Here is a 17461-nt window from a genome sequence, read left to right on the forward strand (position 1 = left end):
CCTACAAAGCGAATCTAATGATCCTAATTGCTTTGATGTTGTTGATCAGTCTATCTTTTTCGTCTTAAGGAACCTCCTTCACATCAAGGAGTAGTTGGTTATATTCCTTCATAGTTTTGATGGTTCTTTTGGTCTCCATATGAACGAATGGACCTAGATTGATGGCTTCCCATATCAAATAACCATTTTCTTTAGAACTGAGAACATAATCTTCAAAATGAAGTACCCATACTTCATATTCAAGAGGAAAGAGAATCGGGATCCTTGTTGTTGATCCAATATTGCTTTAGATATTATCGGAGTTGATGTTGGAATTGTCGTGCTGCATGATGATGTTTTCTTTGATATTTGTAAAGATTCAGACGTGTAAACTAAGATGGTTTGTAGGGTAATACCAAGATCAATTTAAGTCGTCAATGTGACAATGAAGACAACTTGAAATAGATCCTATATTAAAGGAAACCCTAAAACTTTGTAACAAAAGAGATGTGTATACATTACACAGTCTCCTGCTTTGATACCAATTGTTAGGATTAAAATCCTTAATGATCGACTAGATTCAAGAACAGATGAGCAATGAACACAATAACGATTCAATAAAGTCGAATGATTAAGTGTCACGCCTCAGAAGAACTCTATGAAAAATTGCTACTGTAGAGGCGTGATTAGGGTTACAAAGTAAAAGATAAGAGTTAACTAAAATATGATGGATGCATACATCTTAAATACTCTAACACTAGAATTAATAACAAGTGGACAGGACCAACTCGATAATACAAACGACTAAGTAAAAAGCCCAATGACGCAACATCAAATACCCAACACCAAGGTTGGAGGTTGTTACCTCCAAATGGTGCACAATGAAGAGAAATTGTTGGATCCAAAGTCTTGAGATCAAAGCCACTTCCTTGATGATCTTCCTTCACAAACAAGAAAGCCCACAAGTCACTCAAAAGCTCCAAATTTTCAAAATAGATTAGGGTTTGCAAGGTAGCTCGATTCTAGAGATGGAGGCTAGTAAGAGGAAGGATTTGGGGGTATATTGGTGTGTATATAGTACACAAACCCTAAATACGTGGGCGTCGTCCAGCTGTGTACGCCCTATGTACCAGCGTACGCTCAATGTACATGCACCAGAACAAGTATGCCCAACATACATGTTGTGATATGCTAGAGAAGATGGAATGACAACTTCAGAGGGGATCCATATGAGCATCGTCTCCTGTTATCACATTACAAAAGAGAGTAATGACCGTTAGTCAATGTCCGGGAGGAGTTCCTAGGACGAAGCTCTGACGATGAAGTCAGTATGAGATCTAAGAAAGATGGTAGAAGATTACAATGAAGAGTGAATTTTGTCCCCTTCCTTATCAGGAACATGGATCCTTTTATACATATTTTATAGGCGTATCCCTCAATCGATTTTGTTGAGGATTCCCTGGTGAGGTGCGGTGTGGCGGACCCATATTGGAGGGTCCTTCGCCACGCCTTTTGCCTTATTCCCCTATTGGCTGGGAGGGAATCTCCTAATCGGTTATGAAGATCGTGGCTATTGTCTAATGGGCGAGTAGGACTCTTTGATTGGTCCCATGTTTGCCGGGATGTAACTTCCTCAAATAGGGATTAAGGCGCGGTTTTGTGCCTTAACCACCATATCAACGTTCTTCACGTTGGCGAAGGCGCAAACTTGGATTTAGACTATGTTCTGACTAAGCTAAGCCCGTTGTCAGTTTGACTTCTTTCTTGACGTTCCCCAGAGGGATACATTAACAATACCCATGCTGCACCTGAAATTACAAAAATGCCATTAGGGACCATTCTTGCAAACAAATCACAACCCAAGGGTCAAAAGCGAATACCATAAAAATTAGATGTTACAACTCTCACCCACTTGAACTAGACTTCGCCCTAGAAGTCTACTTACATGAATATATCAGGGTAGTTCTCTCACATTTCCGCCTCAGGCTCTCATATCCATTCAGAACCTTTTCGATGTTGCCACCGGACGTTGACCAGTGACACTTCTTTTTTGCATAGATCCTTCGTCTTCCGATCCAAGACCATCACCGGTCTCTCTACATAATTCAGGTGATCATCAACCTAAATGTCATCCAGAGAAACCAATACGGACTCATCAGCCTCACACTTCCGAACCTGAGTCACACGGAAGGTGTTGTGGATCTGGATGAGCTCGTCAGGAAAATACAGCCGGTATGCAACCTTGCCCACCCGGGGGTATCCTCAAAGTACCAATGAATATGGGGCCTAACTTTCCCTTCTTCCGAACTTGGATGACACCTTTCCAAGGTGGCACATTCAGAAGCACCAAATCTCCTACCTGAAACTCGAGGTACGAACGTCGCTGATCTACTTAACTCTTCTGTCGGCTCTATGTGACTCAAAACTTGTTGCACACTTGCTGAATCAACTTAGTGGTTTTGAGTACAACCTCAGTACTCCCCATGACTCGACGCCCGACCTCCCCCCTCCCCCGAACAAATCGGGCTCCTGCGCCTTCTTCCATACAACATCTCTAATGATGGTCGGTCAATATTGGCATGATAACTATTGTTGTAGGAGAACTCGGCCAATAGAAGGTATGTATCCCAACTCCCTATAAAATCCAACACACAAGCCCAGAGCATATCTTCAAGCGTCTGAATCGTCCACTTGCACTGGTTGTCAGTATGGGGATGGTATGGTGTACTAAAATGTAGCTGAGTATCCAACTCCTCACGAAACTTCCTCCAAAATATTGAGGTGAAACGAACATTCCGGTCCAAAACCACCAAAACCGGTACTACATACCGAACTACCACCTCCTGAACGTAGATGTCTGCTAACTTCTGAGTGGATATGCTATTGGCAATTAGTATGATATGCGCACTCTTTGTTAATTTATCAACAATGATCTAGATAGAAGCAACACCATGTGCCGTCCTTTACAATTTTGTGACGAAATCATCATAATCTCTTCCGACTTCCACATGGGAATGGGTAAGGGATACATCTTGTCATGTGGTCTCTGATGCTTGATCTTGACTTTCCTGCAGGTCAAGCACCGCTAATCAAACCAAGCTATCTCCTTTTTCATACAGGGCCACCAATAGCTCATCCTCAGATTCGTATACATCTTCGTTGCCCCGAATGGATAGAAAATTATGACTTATGCGCCTCTTCCAGAACTCTCTGCCTCACCCTACTGGCTGTCGGAACCCAGACTCTACTACACTGACTCAACAATGCCCGACTGTCTCTTACAAATAAGGGAAGTTGTCCCCTGATCCGCTTGGCCTTCTAATTCTCCTTTTTCAATCCCTCTACATGAGCCTTCTTGATTAAATCCAACAAAGGCGAAGTGACAACCATCCTCATGAAGATATATGTGATGGAAAGACTCACGACCTCGCGGCTCAAAGCATCGGCCACCATATTGGCCTTCCCACTGTGGTGCATGATCTCACAATCTTAATCCTTCACCACATCCAGCCACCTCCTCTGCTGCATGTTCAAATTCGGTTGATCCATAAAATAACTCAAACTCTTGTCGTCATTGTAAACAATACACCTAACCCCATATAGGTAGTGCCTCTAAATCTTGAGGGAAAAAACCACCACCCCCAACTCCAAATCATGCGTAGGATAATTCTCATCATGAGGCTTTAGCTTCCTCAAATTAAAAGAAATCACATGACCCTCTGCATAATGACAACTCCCACACCTGAAATAGAGCCATCGCAATAAACCACAAAATTATCCAAACCCTCGACAAGAATAAGAATCGAGGCCTCGCACAACTTTTGCCTCAGAGTCTCAAAAGCCAATTGCTGATCAGGCACCACCGAAAAGTGATATTCTTCTTTGCCAAATAGGTCAGACGCACTGAAACCTCCCATCACATCACAACCTTGATCCTGGCCGGGTCGACCAAGATGTCCTTTGGGTTGACGACGTGCCCCAGAAACTGCACCTCGCGCAATCAGAACTCACATTTGAAAATTTTGGCATAAAGCCTCTCCCTCCTCAGGGTCTTCAACACCTCTTGCAAATGTTCCTCGTGTGGCTCTTTGGTCTTGGAGTAGACCATAATATCATAAATGAATACAATCACAGACAGAACCAGCATCGACCTGCAGACTCGGTTCAAGAGATCTATGAACAATATTGATGCATTGGTGAGCCCGAATGGCATCACCATGAACTCATAATGACCATAATGAGTCCTGAAGGTTTTCTTCTATACATCATAATCCCTGAATCTCATCTGATGGTACCCCAATTACAAATCAATCTTGGAAAACTAAGATGCACCGTGAAGCTGATCAAACAAACCGTCAATCCTCAGAAGTAGGTAACGACTCTTCACCATTATCTTATTTAACTCGCGGTAATCAGTGCACATTTTGTGTGAACAGTCCTTGTTCTTTGCAAATAGAATCGGTTCTCCCTACAGAGAACTGCTCGGACAAATAAAGCCCTTGGGTACAAGCTCCTAAAACTGTGTAGAAAACTGTTGCATCTCAGGTGGCACCATGTGATTTGGCACCTTGGCTATCAGAGCCACACCAGGAAGCAAAACAATCCGAAAGTCAACCTGCCTCTCGGGAGGCACTCCTAGTAAATCTTCAGGAAATATATTAGGGAAAAACCGAACAATGGGCACTTCCCTCAAGACCGACGTGCCCTCAACTCGAGTGTCTGCAACATAAGTTAGGAAACCATAACAACCCTATTGCAGATAACTCCTGGCCCTCGCATCTGAATAGAGAGCTGGTCCATGCGTAGCACTCTCGCCAGGAATAACCATTTCTAACCTACTAGGGGTTCGAACTCTCTCTAACTTCCACTCACAATCATTCGTGGCCTTATTGGGGCCCAACCAATCCATACTGATGATAACATATGATCCTCTGCAAGGAATCAACACCAAATTAATAGAGTATCTCTTACTAAAACGATTTCGCACACCCGCAAAGAAACCTCGAAGCACTCACGGTACGGTCATTCAGAAACTCAAACCTTAGTAGAGAATCCAAAGTCCCGGGATCATCAGAAAACTTCTTGTTGAGTGCAAGAGATACAAAGGATCGGGCAGCACCCGAATCAAACAGAACAAGAGTGGTCATACCATTGACGAAAAAGGTCCCTATACAAGATTAAAATAATCATAAGCATAAATAAGGAAAGCATAAAAGATAGTGCTAAGTTGCATACTAGTAACGACATCCGGTGCTCCACAAGCCTCATTGGTGGTCAGCTGAAATGCACTGCTCTCCATGACAGGAGCCTCCGCCTTGCCTAGGCAGCCATCAGTAATCGTTAAGTTAGCTGGCACAGAATCCGCCACTCCTCCTGCCCCCTGGACAATCTAAGAAGATCATCCTTTTTATTGCCAGTCTGATTACAATAAAACCAAATTTGAGCACTCCTGGAGAAGTCCCTACTCATGTGGCCTGACTAGCCACAACTATAACAACCTGAACCCGCCGCTCGACATGCCCCATTGTGCAGCTTGCCGCACTTTCCACAACGACCCTGACCCTGCTGACCATAGTTGTCAATACCTATCCTAGCTACCGCTTCACCCATAGCTCCAAATGAATCTCCCACTCATGGGCCTTTTCTATCACATGATTCACTGTCTTGCACCTCGAAAAGCGAATGAACTCCTTGATAGCCTCTCTTAACATGTCATGGTATCTTGTTTTCCTCATCTCCTCATCTGCAGTGTACTGCGGGACCAAAAAATCCCTCTCCTTGAATTTGGCGATAGTCTCCACTACATAGTCCTCCTAAGAATTGCCAGGTCTGCTCTTATCTTAAGTATAGATCCTGTGCTTCCAATAGTACGGGCCCAATACTACCTTTCACACCTACCTATACACTCCTCAAGTTTAACCCTGATTCCTCTAAGTCACAACACTAAAACAATATACCAATCCTATGTGATTTAGCATACGTATCCTAGACTCTCTAAGGAAATCTCAACTCTCACTACTCACAATAACAAGAACTTCAATCAACACCACTGGCTGCCTTATGCATGCAAGTTAGAAATAATGTAGGATCATGTAGACTGTCAAATGATGATTCTACCCTAAGTCCACAACCAAAAAAGGAACGGAAAATTAGGCCAAGTCAATCATTCTAGGGCTATACAATCCTAATTGTATACAACTTTTAAAGCATACACTTAGCAATTAACTATGATTATATTAATTCTAAGTAATAAGTAATGTAAGGTCACACCATATGATCTGATGAGTCAAACACATAACATGCTAATCCATTAGGGTTAGCGTGTTGATTGCGCCAATGACACCTTAACAAGTTAAACAGCGTCAGCTAATAGTTGTTCGATTGTAATCTTTTGTATATTAGGCGGTTATTATAGATAAATGTAGAATAGATAATATCCCATATCTTTATGATAAGATCGGTTCTTAGTATAGATTAAATTCAATCCCGTCAATCAAGGGATATACATGTATAGATTAGTATATATACAACATTAGGATAAACCCTAATGGCATGCTAGTGTTCCTGGCTTTGTGTGAATTGTCCTGGTGACAAAATCGTCTTCTTTGTGAAGAAAAAACCTCTTTTCATGGTGAAAGGAATATTTGGAGAACTTCTATGTTATTTACTCTCAGTTGATTATTTCGTTTAGATTAGTTTTGTTTTTCTTGTTCATTCTTCATGTATTTCCAATCAATTACAAACCTTCAATTGGTATCATATTAGATTTATGATATACTAAAGTTATCATGTCGAATTCAAACAATTCCAAATCCGTTGCTCTCAACAAAATACTTCCCTTCGATGAACATAACCTCACCATGTTGAAAACCAAGTCCATGGTGGTTCTTGAAACCATTGACTATCATATGAAAAATATTGTTAACCAGGGTCTCCACGTTCCTATGTACCAACCCATGGAAAACATCTCTCTTGTTGTCCCTCTGAAGTAAAATCCATCAACAAGTTATGATGACGATAACAAAAGACTGCTTAGTCTTGATGTAAAAGCCAAGGCCAGTATTGGAAATTCTCTTCCATGCCATGTGTATCATCTCGTACGAAATTGTGAATCAGCCCAAGAGATGATGGAAATGTTCATGGTGGATTGTGAAGGCGCTGTGGAAGTCCAGGCTATGACAATCAACAATCTTAATCGAAGATACACGCATTTATTTGCTCAAAAATGTGAGTCTCTTACTCAAACCTTCAATAGGTATAATTGTTTGGTTAATGATATGCACAGGCTGGGAATCATTAAGCACTCGTCACATTTGGTTCTAAAGTTTCTAGATTCTCTTGGGAAGAGCTGGGAATATCACCCTGATATTCTTAAGAATGTTGAGAAGATCAATTCCATGGATCGCAATTTTTTGTTCGGTAATCCACAAAATTGTGAAGACACCAAAGCTCTTTGTAAGGAAATCATGAAGGCATCGAACAAGGAAAAGTTTGTTGCCCTAATGTCTCCAGAGGAAACAATAAAGAACATCAGCGAATCAGAAAATTCAGATCAGGGTGAACAAAGTGATCAACATCTCATAGATGAGCTTGTTTCCAGTGCTAAACTTATCATCAAGTGTTATGAAGAAAGCAGAGCGAATGGGGTGAGAAGAGCTCAATTCAAGGGAAGCAGATTAGGAAAAAGACCTACTTCATAGAAGAAAATCTTAGGTAATTACTTTAATTGTAGGAGTTCTGATCATTTTTCTAGGGATTGCAAGGAAAAGAAAGATGCCTAGATTTGTGAGAACTATGAAGTCTTGTACAAGAAGCTAGTGGCTCATATGAAGAAAGAAAACATCTATCTGCTAAAGGCGTTCATCGCAAACTAGGAGGATGAAAAAGAATGGGTGGATGAAGAGGAGACATCTGAAGAAGAGGCGTTGAACGTTAAGGGTCTCATGGCACTTGAAGATGATCCCCAAATGACATATGTGACATTAATGGTTCTCACGCTGACAATGAATCAAGTCCAAATCTGGGTCAAACTTGGTACCTAGACAATGGAACTTCTAGACACCTAACCAGTTACAAGTCCTTCCTAACAAAATTTTCAAATAGAGATGGTCCAATGGTGACGTTTGGTGACAATAGTGGAAGATCTGTTTCAGGTGTTGGAACTTTTGAGTGTAGGATAATTAACCCGAAGGATGTTTTCTATGTAGAAGGACTCAAAGGAAACTTTATCACCACCAATCACTACTAGAAAAAAGACCTTTTACGACGCGCAAAACACGACGCTCTTTGATTTATGTTACGCATTAGAGAGCGACATTAAAAAAGTGTCATCTCTTCAAAAAATTTAAGGATTTAGGTCGCGCATTACTGAGTGCCCTTAAATTAGTGTCTGATGTAAAAATATTAAAAACACGGAGGGCACCTATAATAAAAAAGGCATCCTCTACAAATGTCGCTTTATAATTTTAATAAACACGCGTTTGGACTCAGGGGGGAAACTAAATCCCCCAAAATTTTGAACACCCGCTTCCTCTTCCTCTCTACTCTCTACACCCGCCAAATCAACTTCATTCTCTCCCTTCTTTCTCTCTGCAAACCCCTTCTTCTCCGATCGACTTTCACTTCCTTCTATGTGCAAACCCTAATCAAACATAACACATTTGAAATAGTAATATCTTCTTTCATTTTCTCCCCTACTACTCTCTGTAAAACCTAGCAGCCTCCACCACTAGAAACATGGAAAATCCCCCAAAATTTTGAAGTACCCCGCTCACTCCTCTCAATATCTCTTGCGCTTTCGTATTTATAGCCAGAGTTGGAGAGCGAAAAGAAGAAAGAAGAAAGAAATGATGTGCGTATTCTTCCTCTTTTCTTCCTCTAGCTCGATCACAACCCTTCTTCTCCCTTCTTATTATTTCTTTTTTTATTTGCAGGTGAGGGTGTGAGGTGGCGTTCAAAGGTTGTCAAGGGGTTGTGAGGAGCTATAGGGCTCAAGTTCGAGGTTGAAGATTAGAAACCGAAGGTTGAAGATCAGATTTGGGATTAGATGAGTCGCTGGTACAACTGGCGTCGTCGTGGTGTAGGTCAGATGAGTCGCCGGAGTCCAGGCCAAGTAACAGTGTCGCTGGAGTTTCGGGAAGCTAACGATGTCATCAATTCGAGTGCAGGTGATGTGCCGATTATTGATTTTGGATCAATTACTAACTGTTTGCCATTTTCTTTCTAGAAAATCAATGTAGTGTCTGCTTCTTAATCTTGTTCTCTATGAGTACCATTGTTACCGTCTCTGGTAAAAACATCTAACCATATGCCAGATTCGTTGATTCAGGTTCTCCTCTTCTCCTTTACGTCCCTAAACTTTATCTTTTCAATCAACACAATTAAGTTTTTACTGCCCACTAAGTGTTTGATTATTTGCTTCACTGAGTATTGCAATATTTGATTATCAAATCAAGGCCCCTGTCTCATCTTGTGTAATCCATTTTTGATACTAGTATTGTTGTTGTATGTTAAAAGGCTACAAAAGTACCTGTTAAAGAGTATGAGTTTGATGAAAAGAAGATGGCAAATGTGCAGTCTCATCTGGTGCGTATCAATAAGGGCATTATTGTACTTTTTAAATTTATTATTATTTTTTAATTTTTAATAATTGGGTTATGCAGGAAAAATTGGTTGCCAATAACTATTACTTGAACAGGTCTCCAAAAGATGCGTACAGATAAATATATTATTCATGAAGTGAAGGCAAGAATAGTTGAATGGTATATGATTATGAACAGGGGAAAATGCGTAAAACAAATTATGATTCTTTTTATTATGGATGGTGCACAGGACAAGGGCAGGCTGGTCAAGACTGGAAGCTTTACACATTCATATCCATTTTGTTGAAGATCTGATACCCCTCTTATCTACAGAGCAGTTCCCATGATGAGCAGGTAATAAACAATAATAATATTAGTAATGACCTTCTTTCTTTTTAGCATACCCTTTTTAATTTGTTTTAATTTTTATTCTGGATCCATAATACAGTTGCTTGAAGCAGCTTGGTGTCTTACAAACATAGCTGCTGGAAAACCTAAAGAAACAAGAGCTTAATTGCCTGCATTACCTTTACTCATTGCTCAAATTGGAGGTTAGTGTTAAGTACTTTGTTTTTAATATTTCTTGATTTTTTCATATCACTTCAATGGCGTAATTCTAATTTTGTAATTGTTATCCAAAAAAGAGTTCAGTGCCTGTTGCAGAGCAGTGTGCTTAAGCATTAGGAAATGTTGCAGGAGAAGGTGAAGAACCGAGACAAATTCTGATTTCTCAAGGGGAATTACTTCCTCTTGCAAAAATGATGTTGCCAAATAAAGTTTCAGTTAATGGGTGAACCAAGTTTCTCTGAAATGGTTAGTTTTTGTAAATTTTTTATACAAAATCCAATTCTGTTCTTCAATATTATAAAGATCAACGGTAAATTGGTAATTTTTGCTTTTGTTTTCCAATTTTCAGGCGACAGCATTGTCAGGGCCTCCTTATATCTTTGTTTCTACTCCAGCTTGTGTCCAAAGATGTCTTTCATCAGGTGTTCTTCAAGCAAAATCCGTTCATGATTATCTTTCAATTATTATTCTTGATAAGGTATGGATTATTTTCTTTCTGTAACATTTATAATACTCTTTATTAAAGTACTGATTCATGTTAGTAAATCAGGCATATCTTATTTTTACATATGGATATGAAAAGAATCTCAAAGATCTCAAAACTCAAATTCCTAAAAGATGTCAATGCCTTCTCATGGCTGCTACCTCAAGGTTTGTTTGTGTCATTATCACTTCTTATAAGATGGTATTTCCATTTCTACCCCTGCAATTTCTTCATTCAATTAATTCTGATGAAATTTTTGCAGTGATGATGTTGAAAGCTTGAAGAAGCTTTATCTACACAATCCCTATATTCTTACTTTAGCAGAAGTTGGTGATGGAAAGGACGAAATTGTCCCCAAAAATGTTCAGCAATTTTAGGTAAGAGCTTAAGAGCTAAAATCTTGTATACTTATTTAACAAACTTATTTTAGGGCATTTCTTTAATACATTTTATAGTTTCTTGCATCTTTATTTATTTCTTTTACTTTTATATTTAGATACAATGTAGTTATCGAGATAAGCTTCTTTACATTCTTGCAATTTTGAAGTTGGATCTTGTTCAAAAGAAAGTCTTTATATTTACAAATACAATTGACACAAGTTTTAGACTAAAACTTTGAGCAAGTATTATTTTTTCCATTAAATTAATCTTTTTTTACCTATTATAGATTTTAATAAAACTTTTTATATATTTTTTGACAGTTTGGTATAAAATCTGCTGTGTTAAATGCTGAATTGCCTGTGAATTGACGTCTACATATTCTTGAGGTATTATTCCCTTTGACTTTTCTTGAAGTTTTTATAATTCTATATAATGTTTTTTAGGGTTTTGGTTCTTAAATGAATAAAGAAAACAAATTTCCTGGGCGGGAAAGAAGCAGACATACTTGCTGGTAAGATGAGTATGGTACAGTTGCAAGGGCGGGACCAGTTGCTGACAGCACAAAATGAAATGCTCAAGGTACTCTACTCTACTGCTTCATCATATATGTCTGCAAGTTTGGTTAGCAGTTTCCCTTATTACAGATGCGTTGGCTGCATCTGGTCAGGTATAAATTCACCAAATGTTGACTTTGACTTGACTTGACATATAGTTTAAGGAAAATGTTTGACTATTTGTCAGTTAGTTGACTTCTTAACCATTTTTTTTGTTTTTTTTTGTTTTAGGCGTTGATTGCTAGTTCGGTTTCAAAAGGGAATTATAGATCTGTGAAGGATATCACATACTTCGTGTTGACTGTAATGTTAATTAATAATTATTTTGTTTATATAATATATAAAGATGTTTTTATTTTATAAAAGTTAATTAATGTTTTATTATTTTCTTTAGATTGGTTTTGTGATGGGTGTTACTTTGGCTGCAATATTGGGAGTTTCATTTGGTTCCATAGTCACACTGTTCACTAAGGACATTAGAGTATTGGCGATTGCTAGAACCGGGGTTTTGGTAAACTCCCTATAATACCCTTGTTGTTAATATATATATATATATATATATATATATATATATATATATATATATATATATATATATATATATTTCTGATGCGTTTTGATTTTGTGAAAAAAGTTTGTGAGTGCTAGTCAACCTTTGAATGCTTTTGCTTTTATTGTTGATGGTTTGCATTATGGAGTTTCAGACTTCCCGTATGCTGCTTATTCCATGGTATGCTTTTTTTTAGACATGAATATAAAATTACATATTTGCCCTTGGATTAATATGTTTTCACTGTAGATGCTTGTTGGGATTTTATCGTCTGTAATTGCAACTTGTTATGAGATGGTATTACCACATTTTTCATACTAATACTAATTACTAAGGCAGATTTCATTTGAAGTGTCTCTTGGATTAATAATAGCACAATGTTTATCAGGCCAAAACCATTGCATTTTGCAATAGTTGATGAACTTGATTATGTCCTAATTGATGAGGGAAGAAACCCATTGCTGATAAGGGGTGAGGTATGTCTTCTTACTTTGAGTGCTGTACGGATAAATGATGTTTAAAAAATATTTGGGAAAGTAAACAAAAGGAACTAGTTACTTAACAACTTTGATATTTTGATATGCATCTCATTCTCAGGCTAGCAAGGATGCTGCACGTAACACAGTTGCTGCTAAAGTAGCTGAGCTTCTCATGCGTGGCCTCGTATTTTACTTTTTTGCCCTTCTTTTTCCTTTTTGATGTCTTGTTATCCATCTCCATTGTATGCGTATCTCATTGTTTGTTCCACTACACATCATGTAAATTTATATATTGTAACAAATAGAATTGTAAGACATTAAATTTTATGAAATGGATTATATTTTTTGTATATGATATTTTATTTTATATTGTGAGGCATTAAATGCAAATTTAATTTGAAAATTAGTAAATCTATAAAAAATATTTTTTTTTAACATTTAAAATTATGATACGCAAACATGCGTGTCATCTTCATTTATGACATGGCCTTTCTTGACAGAGGCTTTCTTGATACGCATTGCGTGTCATTAACACGCGCGTCGTAAGGTTACGACACGCGAATGCGTATCGTCTTCCTTTATGACAGGGCCTTCCTTGATACGCATTGCGTGTCGTAATCGCGCGTCGTAAATGCGCGTCATAAATGCGCGTCGTAAATGCGCGTCGTCTATAGACGACGCGCAAAAGCGCGTCGTCTCTCTTTATGACAGGGCCTTCCTTGACACGCATTTGCGCGTCGTCTGAGCGTTTTACGACGCGCAATGAGCGTCGTAAAAGGCCTTTTTTCTAGTAGTGAATCAACTTTATGACACTGATTACAAAGTTCTTTTCAACCATCATGAGGGAAAAGTGTTTGATGTTGAAAAAAAATCATGCTTTCTGCTCTTAAGGAGAACGATATTTATATGGTTTGATTTGTTGATTTTGACACTGATACTTTAGTTTTGTTTTATGTTTTTCTATTTTTAAAACTTTGAACATAGGTTCCTATCCTTTTAGTGTATATTTTGGTTATTTTCATTCAAAAAGAAATTATTCCTTACCAAAGAAGTATACATTATGAAGACACTTTCCTTTTCTACTATCGTTTCTTACATGATATTCTCCTTCAACAGTGGCCTTATCTGACTGATCTACTTTGAATGAATTAGCGTGTCATTCCTTGAATGCATCACTCCCTTTGTGAAAGCCCGTTGACGCTGACTTTGCATCTTTTCTTCAGCACCAACCACTATCATCACATTGTCATTGATGCTCACACTAATACGAACAGATGAGGGATGACTGTGCAAAAGGATGTTCTTTTAGTCACATATTTCCTCTGTCTTGAACAACCTATTTCTATTTTTATAGGATGAGAAGAATTTAGGTCACCTGACGCGACTAATTTCCAGAGACGTTCCCACTACAACTTCATCCCCTCAAAGATCCAAAGGCGCCTTCAAGGAGACAACCGCCTCACCTTCTCTTCCTTTAGGGATCATAATGAATGGAACCTTTGAGTGTTGTATTAGTGACTCTTAAAACTCGAAGGTTACAAAGATTGAGTCCCCTTAAGTCATTGGTTACAAAGACTGGTTCATGTTCTTCTTTTGTTCTTGGTGAGAATGAATCTTCCAATCAGTTTGATGAACTTAATTGATTAAAGGCATTCTCTCTCTTTGTCTTATGAGATTTGTGTTATTTGTATGTGATATGATTGATCTTGTTTGTTCTCTTTTATAGCAGAAATTTCAAGTGGTAGATATCTCGGAAAATGGAGGGGCATTAATGACAATTAAGTTACAAAGATTTGATGGATCAAGTCTTTATCACTTTTCTAAAAAAGTTGCACATTTTTCTATTTAAACTATTTATTGTTTGACAAATTTGTTTGTTTGTATTCTTATATTATTAATTCTTCTGTACCATTGTATCTGAAAAGGAATCTGACGGAGGCATATTTGAGCCTAGTATGCAACTTTTGACACATCATCGTCCCTAGAAGCATGTTGTTGTATGTGAAAAAATCTCTCTAAGTTTCTCATTAGTGAGACTATCTGCTGATAACATTGAGTCACCCTCTCACGCTGACTGTTTAGCACAGTCTAAATTCTCAAAGTGAGACAGCATGGTCCAACAAAAAATTATTGATAAAGAGGCTATGGTGTTTTATTATATTAATCATCTTTACTTGACCATGTCCTTGGAAGCATGCTTGTCATATGCATCAAGTCCCATGTTTTGTTGAAACATTGAGCATAACCCAATGGCTTACCCTGATTGCATAGTCATCAACGTAAGAGACACTTGTCAAGTCCTTAAAGGACAAAGGGTTGTTCATGTCCCTGACCTCCTAGTTTAAGTTAGACATGGTACCATTATGAATTAACAGTGAATCCTCAATTCTAGAATTCAACTTACTCTATGATACAAAAGTTTAAACCACTTCCTATTGATGAGTTAAATTGTTAATGATGCATGCTGATTTCACCTCAACATTATTGAAACAAACCACTCTTGCCTTTATGTTCTTCTTTAAATTTTTATGATTCAACGTAATTTACCATACGCCGGTGAGAGCTTGTCAAATTTGTGTCAATGGGTATATCATTGTTCTTGATATATTACACACACCTATCCATTCTTGTCATTTTTCTTCTAATAAAAGAGATTTATGATTCAGCGTATGAAACCACACACTGATGAGATCTCGAACTACTATGTCAGTGACTGGTAGTTTAAGCCCATACTATCAGGAGACATCTCAATCCAACTGGATAATCATCAATCCTCTCACTGGTTGACTCTGTTAATGCTAATGACATGTCTAAAATGTCAATCTTATCCAAATGGTAACTTTTTAAATGACGATTAAAAGGTTCATCTTTATCTTGGGGTACGAGATTTTTATGGCGCATATCTCTTCTCTCATTATTATGTAAGAAAGAAGAAACTACTTGGGTATAAACTAGGAATTCACCACTCTAGATCAATTCACAAGCGAGTCAAGAGCAATTAGCATTCTCTCGAAAGGTTCTCAATCGTCATCTTCGCCACAGCTTTCACCTTGTCAAAGCCCTTATGCAAGTTTGCTCCCAGTGCTAACATCATCAAAGGTCCTCATGCTTCTCAAGCTACAATCATAATCCAGTCAACAAATGTGACATTCTCAGGTGAAATCCCAAAGTAGTTCGTGAATTCCGGAATCAGAGAACTTTTCAAGTTTGTAAAAAGCGGTCCACTTCGGTATGCATTATGTGACTTTTTGTACCCTTTCTACCCTAAACAAGTATGTGAGTTCTACTACACATTCTCTGTTGATACCATTGCTCGAACCATCTTTGGAACCATTGGAGATGGTCAATATAGGGTTACTATTGATGGGGAAACCATTCGAACTACACTTCGTCTTCCGCTATATGATAGTTACTCTAAAACTCCTTCTGAAGAAAGCTGCAAGATTGTTTGTGAAAAAGAAGGGTATAACTCCAAACTCGAAGGCCTCACTTGTGATCCCTACAGGAATACCCTTCGTCAGTGTTTCAATGCCAGATGGAAATATTTAACACGTGTGATTGGAAAATATCTTGGTCATAACACTAGAAGGTTGGGTCAACTAAATCTCTTTAAGAAAAGGATCTTATACTCCATTGTTTACAACAAGAAACTGGATTTTGCTCAAATCTTTCTTGACCAGATGGTTGAATGTTGTTATGATAAATACAGACTGGTGCATGTTCCCTACCTACGCGGGCTTAGGTTGATCTTGTCTCATGAAGAAGACTATGTTGAAAGTCATGGGATCATCCTTCCCATTCCTGCACATTCTTCAAAAAAACATCAATGCTACCCCATCTAGTGATGATCTGTCTATTACTACAATAATGTGAAAATGCATTGAAAATCCTTATGTGGTTGAATCCTCAGACTTTAAAGGGGATAATGATAATGATGGTGTTGGTAATGAAGAAGATTATGATAATGAGAATTCTGAAGCTGATAATCAAGAAGGAGATGAAAAGGAAGAAGATCTGATAAAGATGCAAATATTTCAGAAGCTAGCATGAGAGACGAGTTCATAAAAAATATGAACTCTCCTACAAGGATAAATAAGCACATACATTTTTTATTGCCTTCTTCTTCTCCTGCTGATGACACTGAACATCGTGGAGCAACCCCTCATGTTGTATTTACTACTAACCCAATGATCTAGGATGAACCTGTTCCAACACCATATTCTTCTCCTTAAGTTGATACAGTCCATCAAGCTGAAACGATTCCTCCTACACCATCACCCATTAATGCTGTTGTGATCAAGGAGAATCTAGCTCTAACTTTAAAACTGATGTGCTTTCCCAACTTTACTGAACTGTGAAGTTGACTCAGTCAATGAATACAAGATGAATAAAGTTGAAAGGAATGTGGCTACAATAAAGAGAATTATGGCCTTGGATGATGAAGATGATAATGATGATATGGTTGTTGATGACACTCCACCAAAATCTCTAGGTGATAACCCTCCTTCACCTCTTCATCCATCAACAAACCCTCCTGCACCACCTTCCCCACCATTTCATCCTCTGCCAAGAACTGCTTCTCCTCCTCCTCCTCATAGCTCTCCTCCTCAATCTGATGTTGCCAAAAAATGGGAGAAATATCAATAGGGCCCTCAGCCAATGCAAATGCATATGGTGATTGCATCTCAGCTTGAGATTACTGAAAGGAGTGAAGCTGAAGCTAATCCTCTAGAGTCGTTTGTAGTTACTAATATTCTAAATGTTGATGTTGCAACTGATCAACCCATTCCAGATGTTGGTGACCAATCAGATACTGATGACTATGAAGGGTTCCTGGATCTTGGTTTCATGAAACAAAATTGTTGTTTCTACTGTTCCATTAAACA

At 38.3% G+C, this 17461-nt stretch overlaps 1 protein-coding gene and 2 long non-coding RNA genes across 4 annotated transcripts; all 3 read left to right on the forward strand.

The window, feature by feature from the left end:
- The first annotated feature begins 8475 nt into the window (after positions 1 to 8475).
- Positions 8476 to 10606, forward strand: LOC111899345 (uncharacterized). Of its 2 annotated transcripts, none has more exons than XR_002852893.3 (8): positions 8476 to 8830; positions 8913 to 9307; positions 9496 to 9564; positions 9642 to 9740; positions 9811 to 9914; positions 10009 to 10111; positions 10205 to 10373; positions 10477 to 10606. It is a non-coding gene; the product is annotated as an uncharacterized LOC111899345 (long non-coding RNA). The 2 variants fall into 2 exon arrangements; XR_002852894.3 differs by having other exon boundaries at positions 10212 to 10373.
- A 705-nt stretch (positions 10607 to 11311) lies between these two features.
- Positions 11312 to 12072, forward strand: LOC128128260 (protein DETOXIFICATION 45, chloroplastic-like). The gene is made up of 4 exons (XM_052767140.1): positions 11312 to 11378; positions 11436 to 11571; positions 11778 to 11849; positions 11941 to 12072. The coding sequence occupies exons 2-4, from the start codon at positions 11509 to 11511 to the stop codon at positions 12070 to 12072; spliced, it is 267 nt and encodes an 88-aa protein (XP_052623100.1). The 5' UTR covers positions 11312 to 11378; positions 11436 to 11508.
- A 154-nt stretch (positions 12073 to 12226) lies between these two features.
- LOC128130833 (uncharacterized) lies at positions 12227 to 12925 on the forward strand. Its single transcript, XR_008228760.1, has 3 exons — positions 12227 to 12393; positions 12485 to 12572; positions 12694 to 12925. It is a non-coding gene; the product is annotated as an uncharacterized LOC128130833 (long non-coding RNA).
- Positions 12926 to 17461: the final 4536 nt, after the last annotated feature.

The sequence above is a fragment of the Lactuca sativa genome, chromosome 1 (genome assembly GCF_002870075.4).
Source record: "Lactuca sativa cultivar Salinas chromosome 1, Lsat_Salinas_v11, whole genome shotgun sequence".
In the NCBI taxonomy this organism is placed as follows: domain Eukaryota; kingdom Viridiplantae; phylum Streptophyta; class Magnoliopsida; order Asterales; family Asteraceae; genus Lactuca; species Lactuca sativa.

Bases quoted from the DNA above. Each gene is read 5' to 3' on its own strand.
- LOC128128260 (XM_052767140.1), top strand. From the start codon at position 11,509: ATGAGTATGGTACAGTTGCAAGGGCGGGACCAGTTGCTGACAGCACAA. The intron at 11,572-11,777 runs GTACTCTACTCT...TTTTTGTTTTAG, and splicing joins CACAAAATGAAATGCTCAAG to GCGTTGATTGCTAGTTCGGT. The intron at 11,850-11,940 runs GTAATGTTAATT...TATTTTCTTTAG, and splicing joins TCACATACTTCGTGTTGACT to ATTGGTTTTGTGATGGGTGT.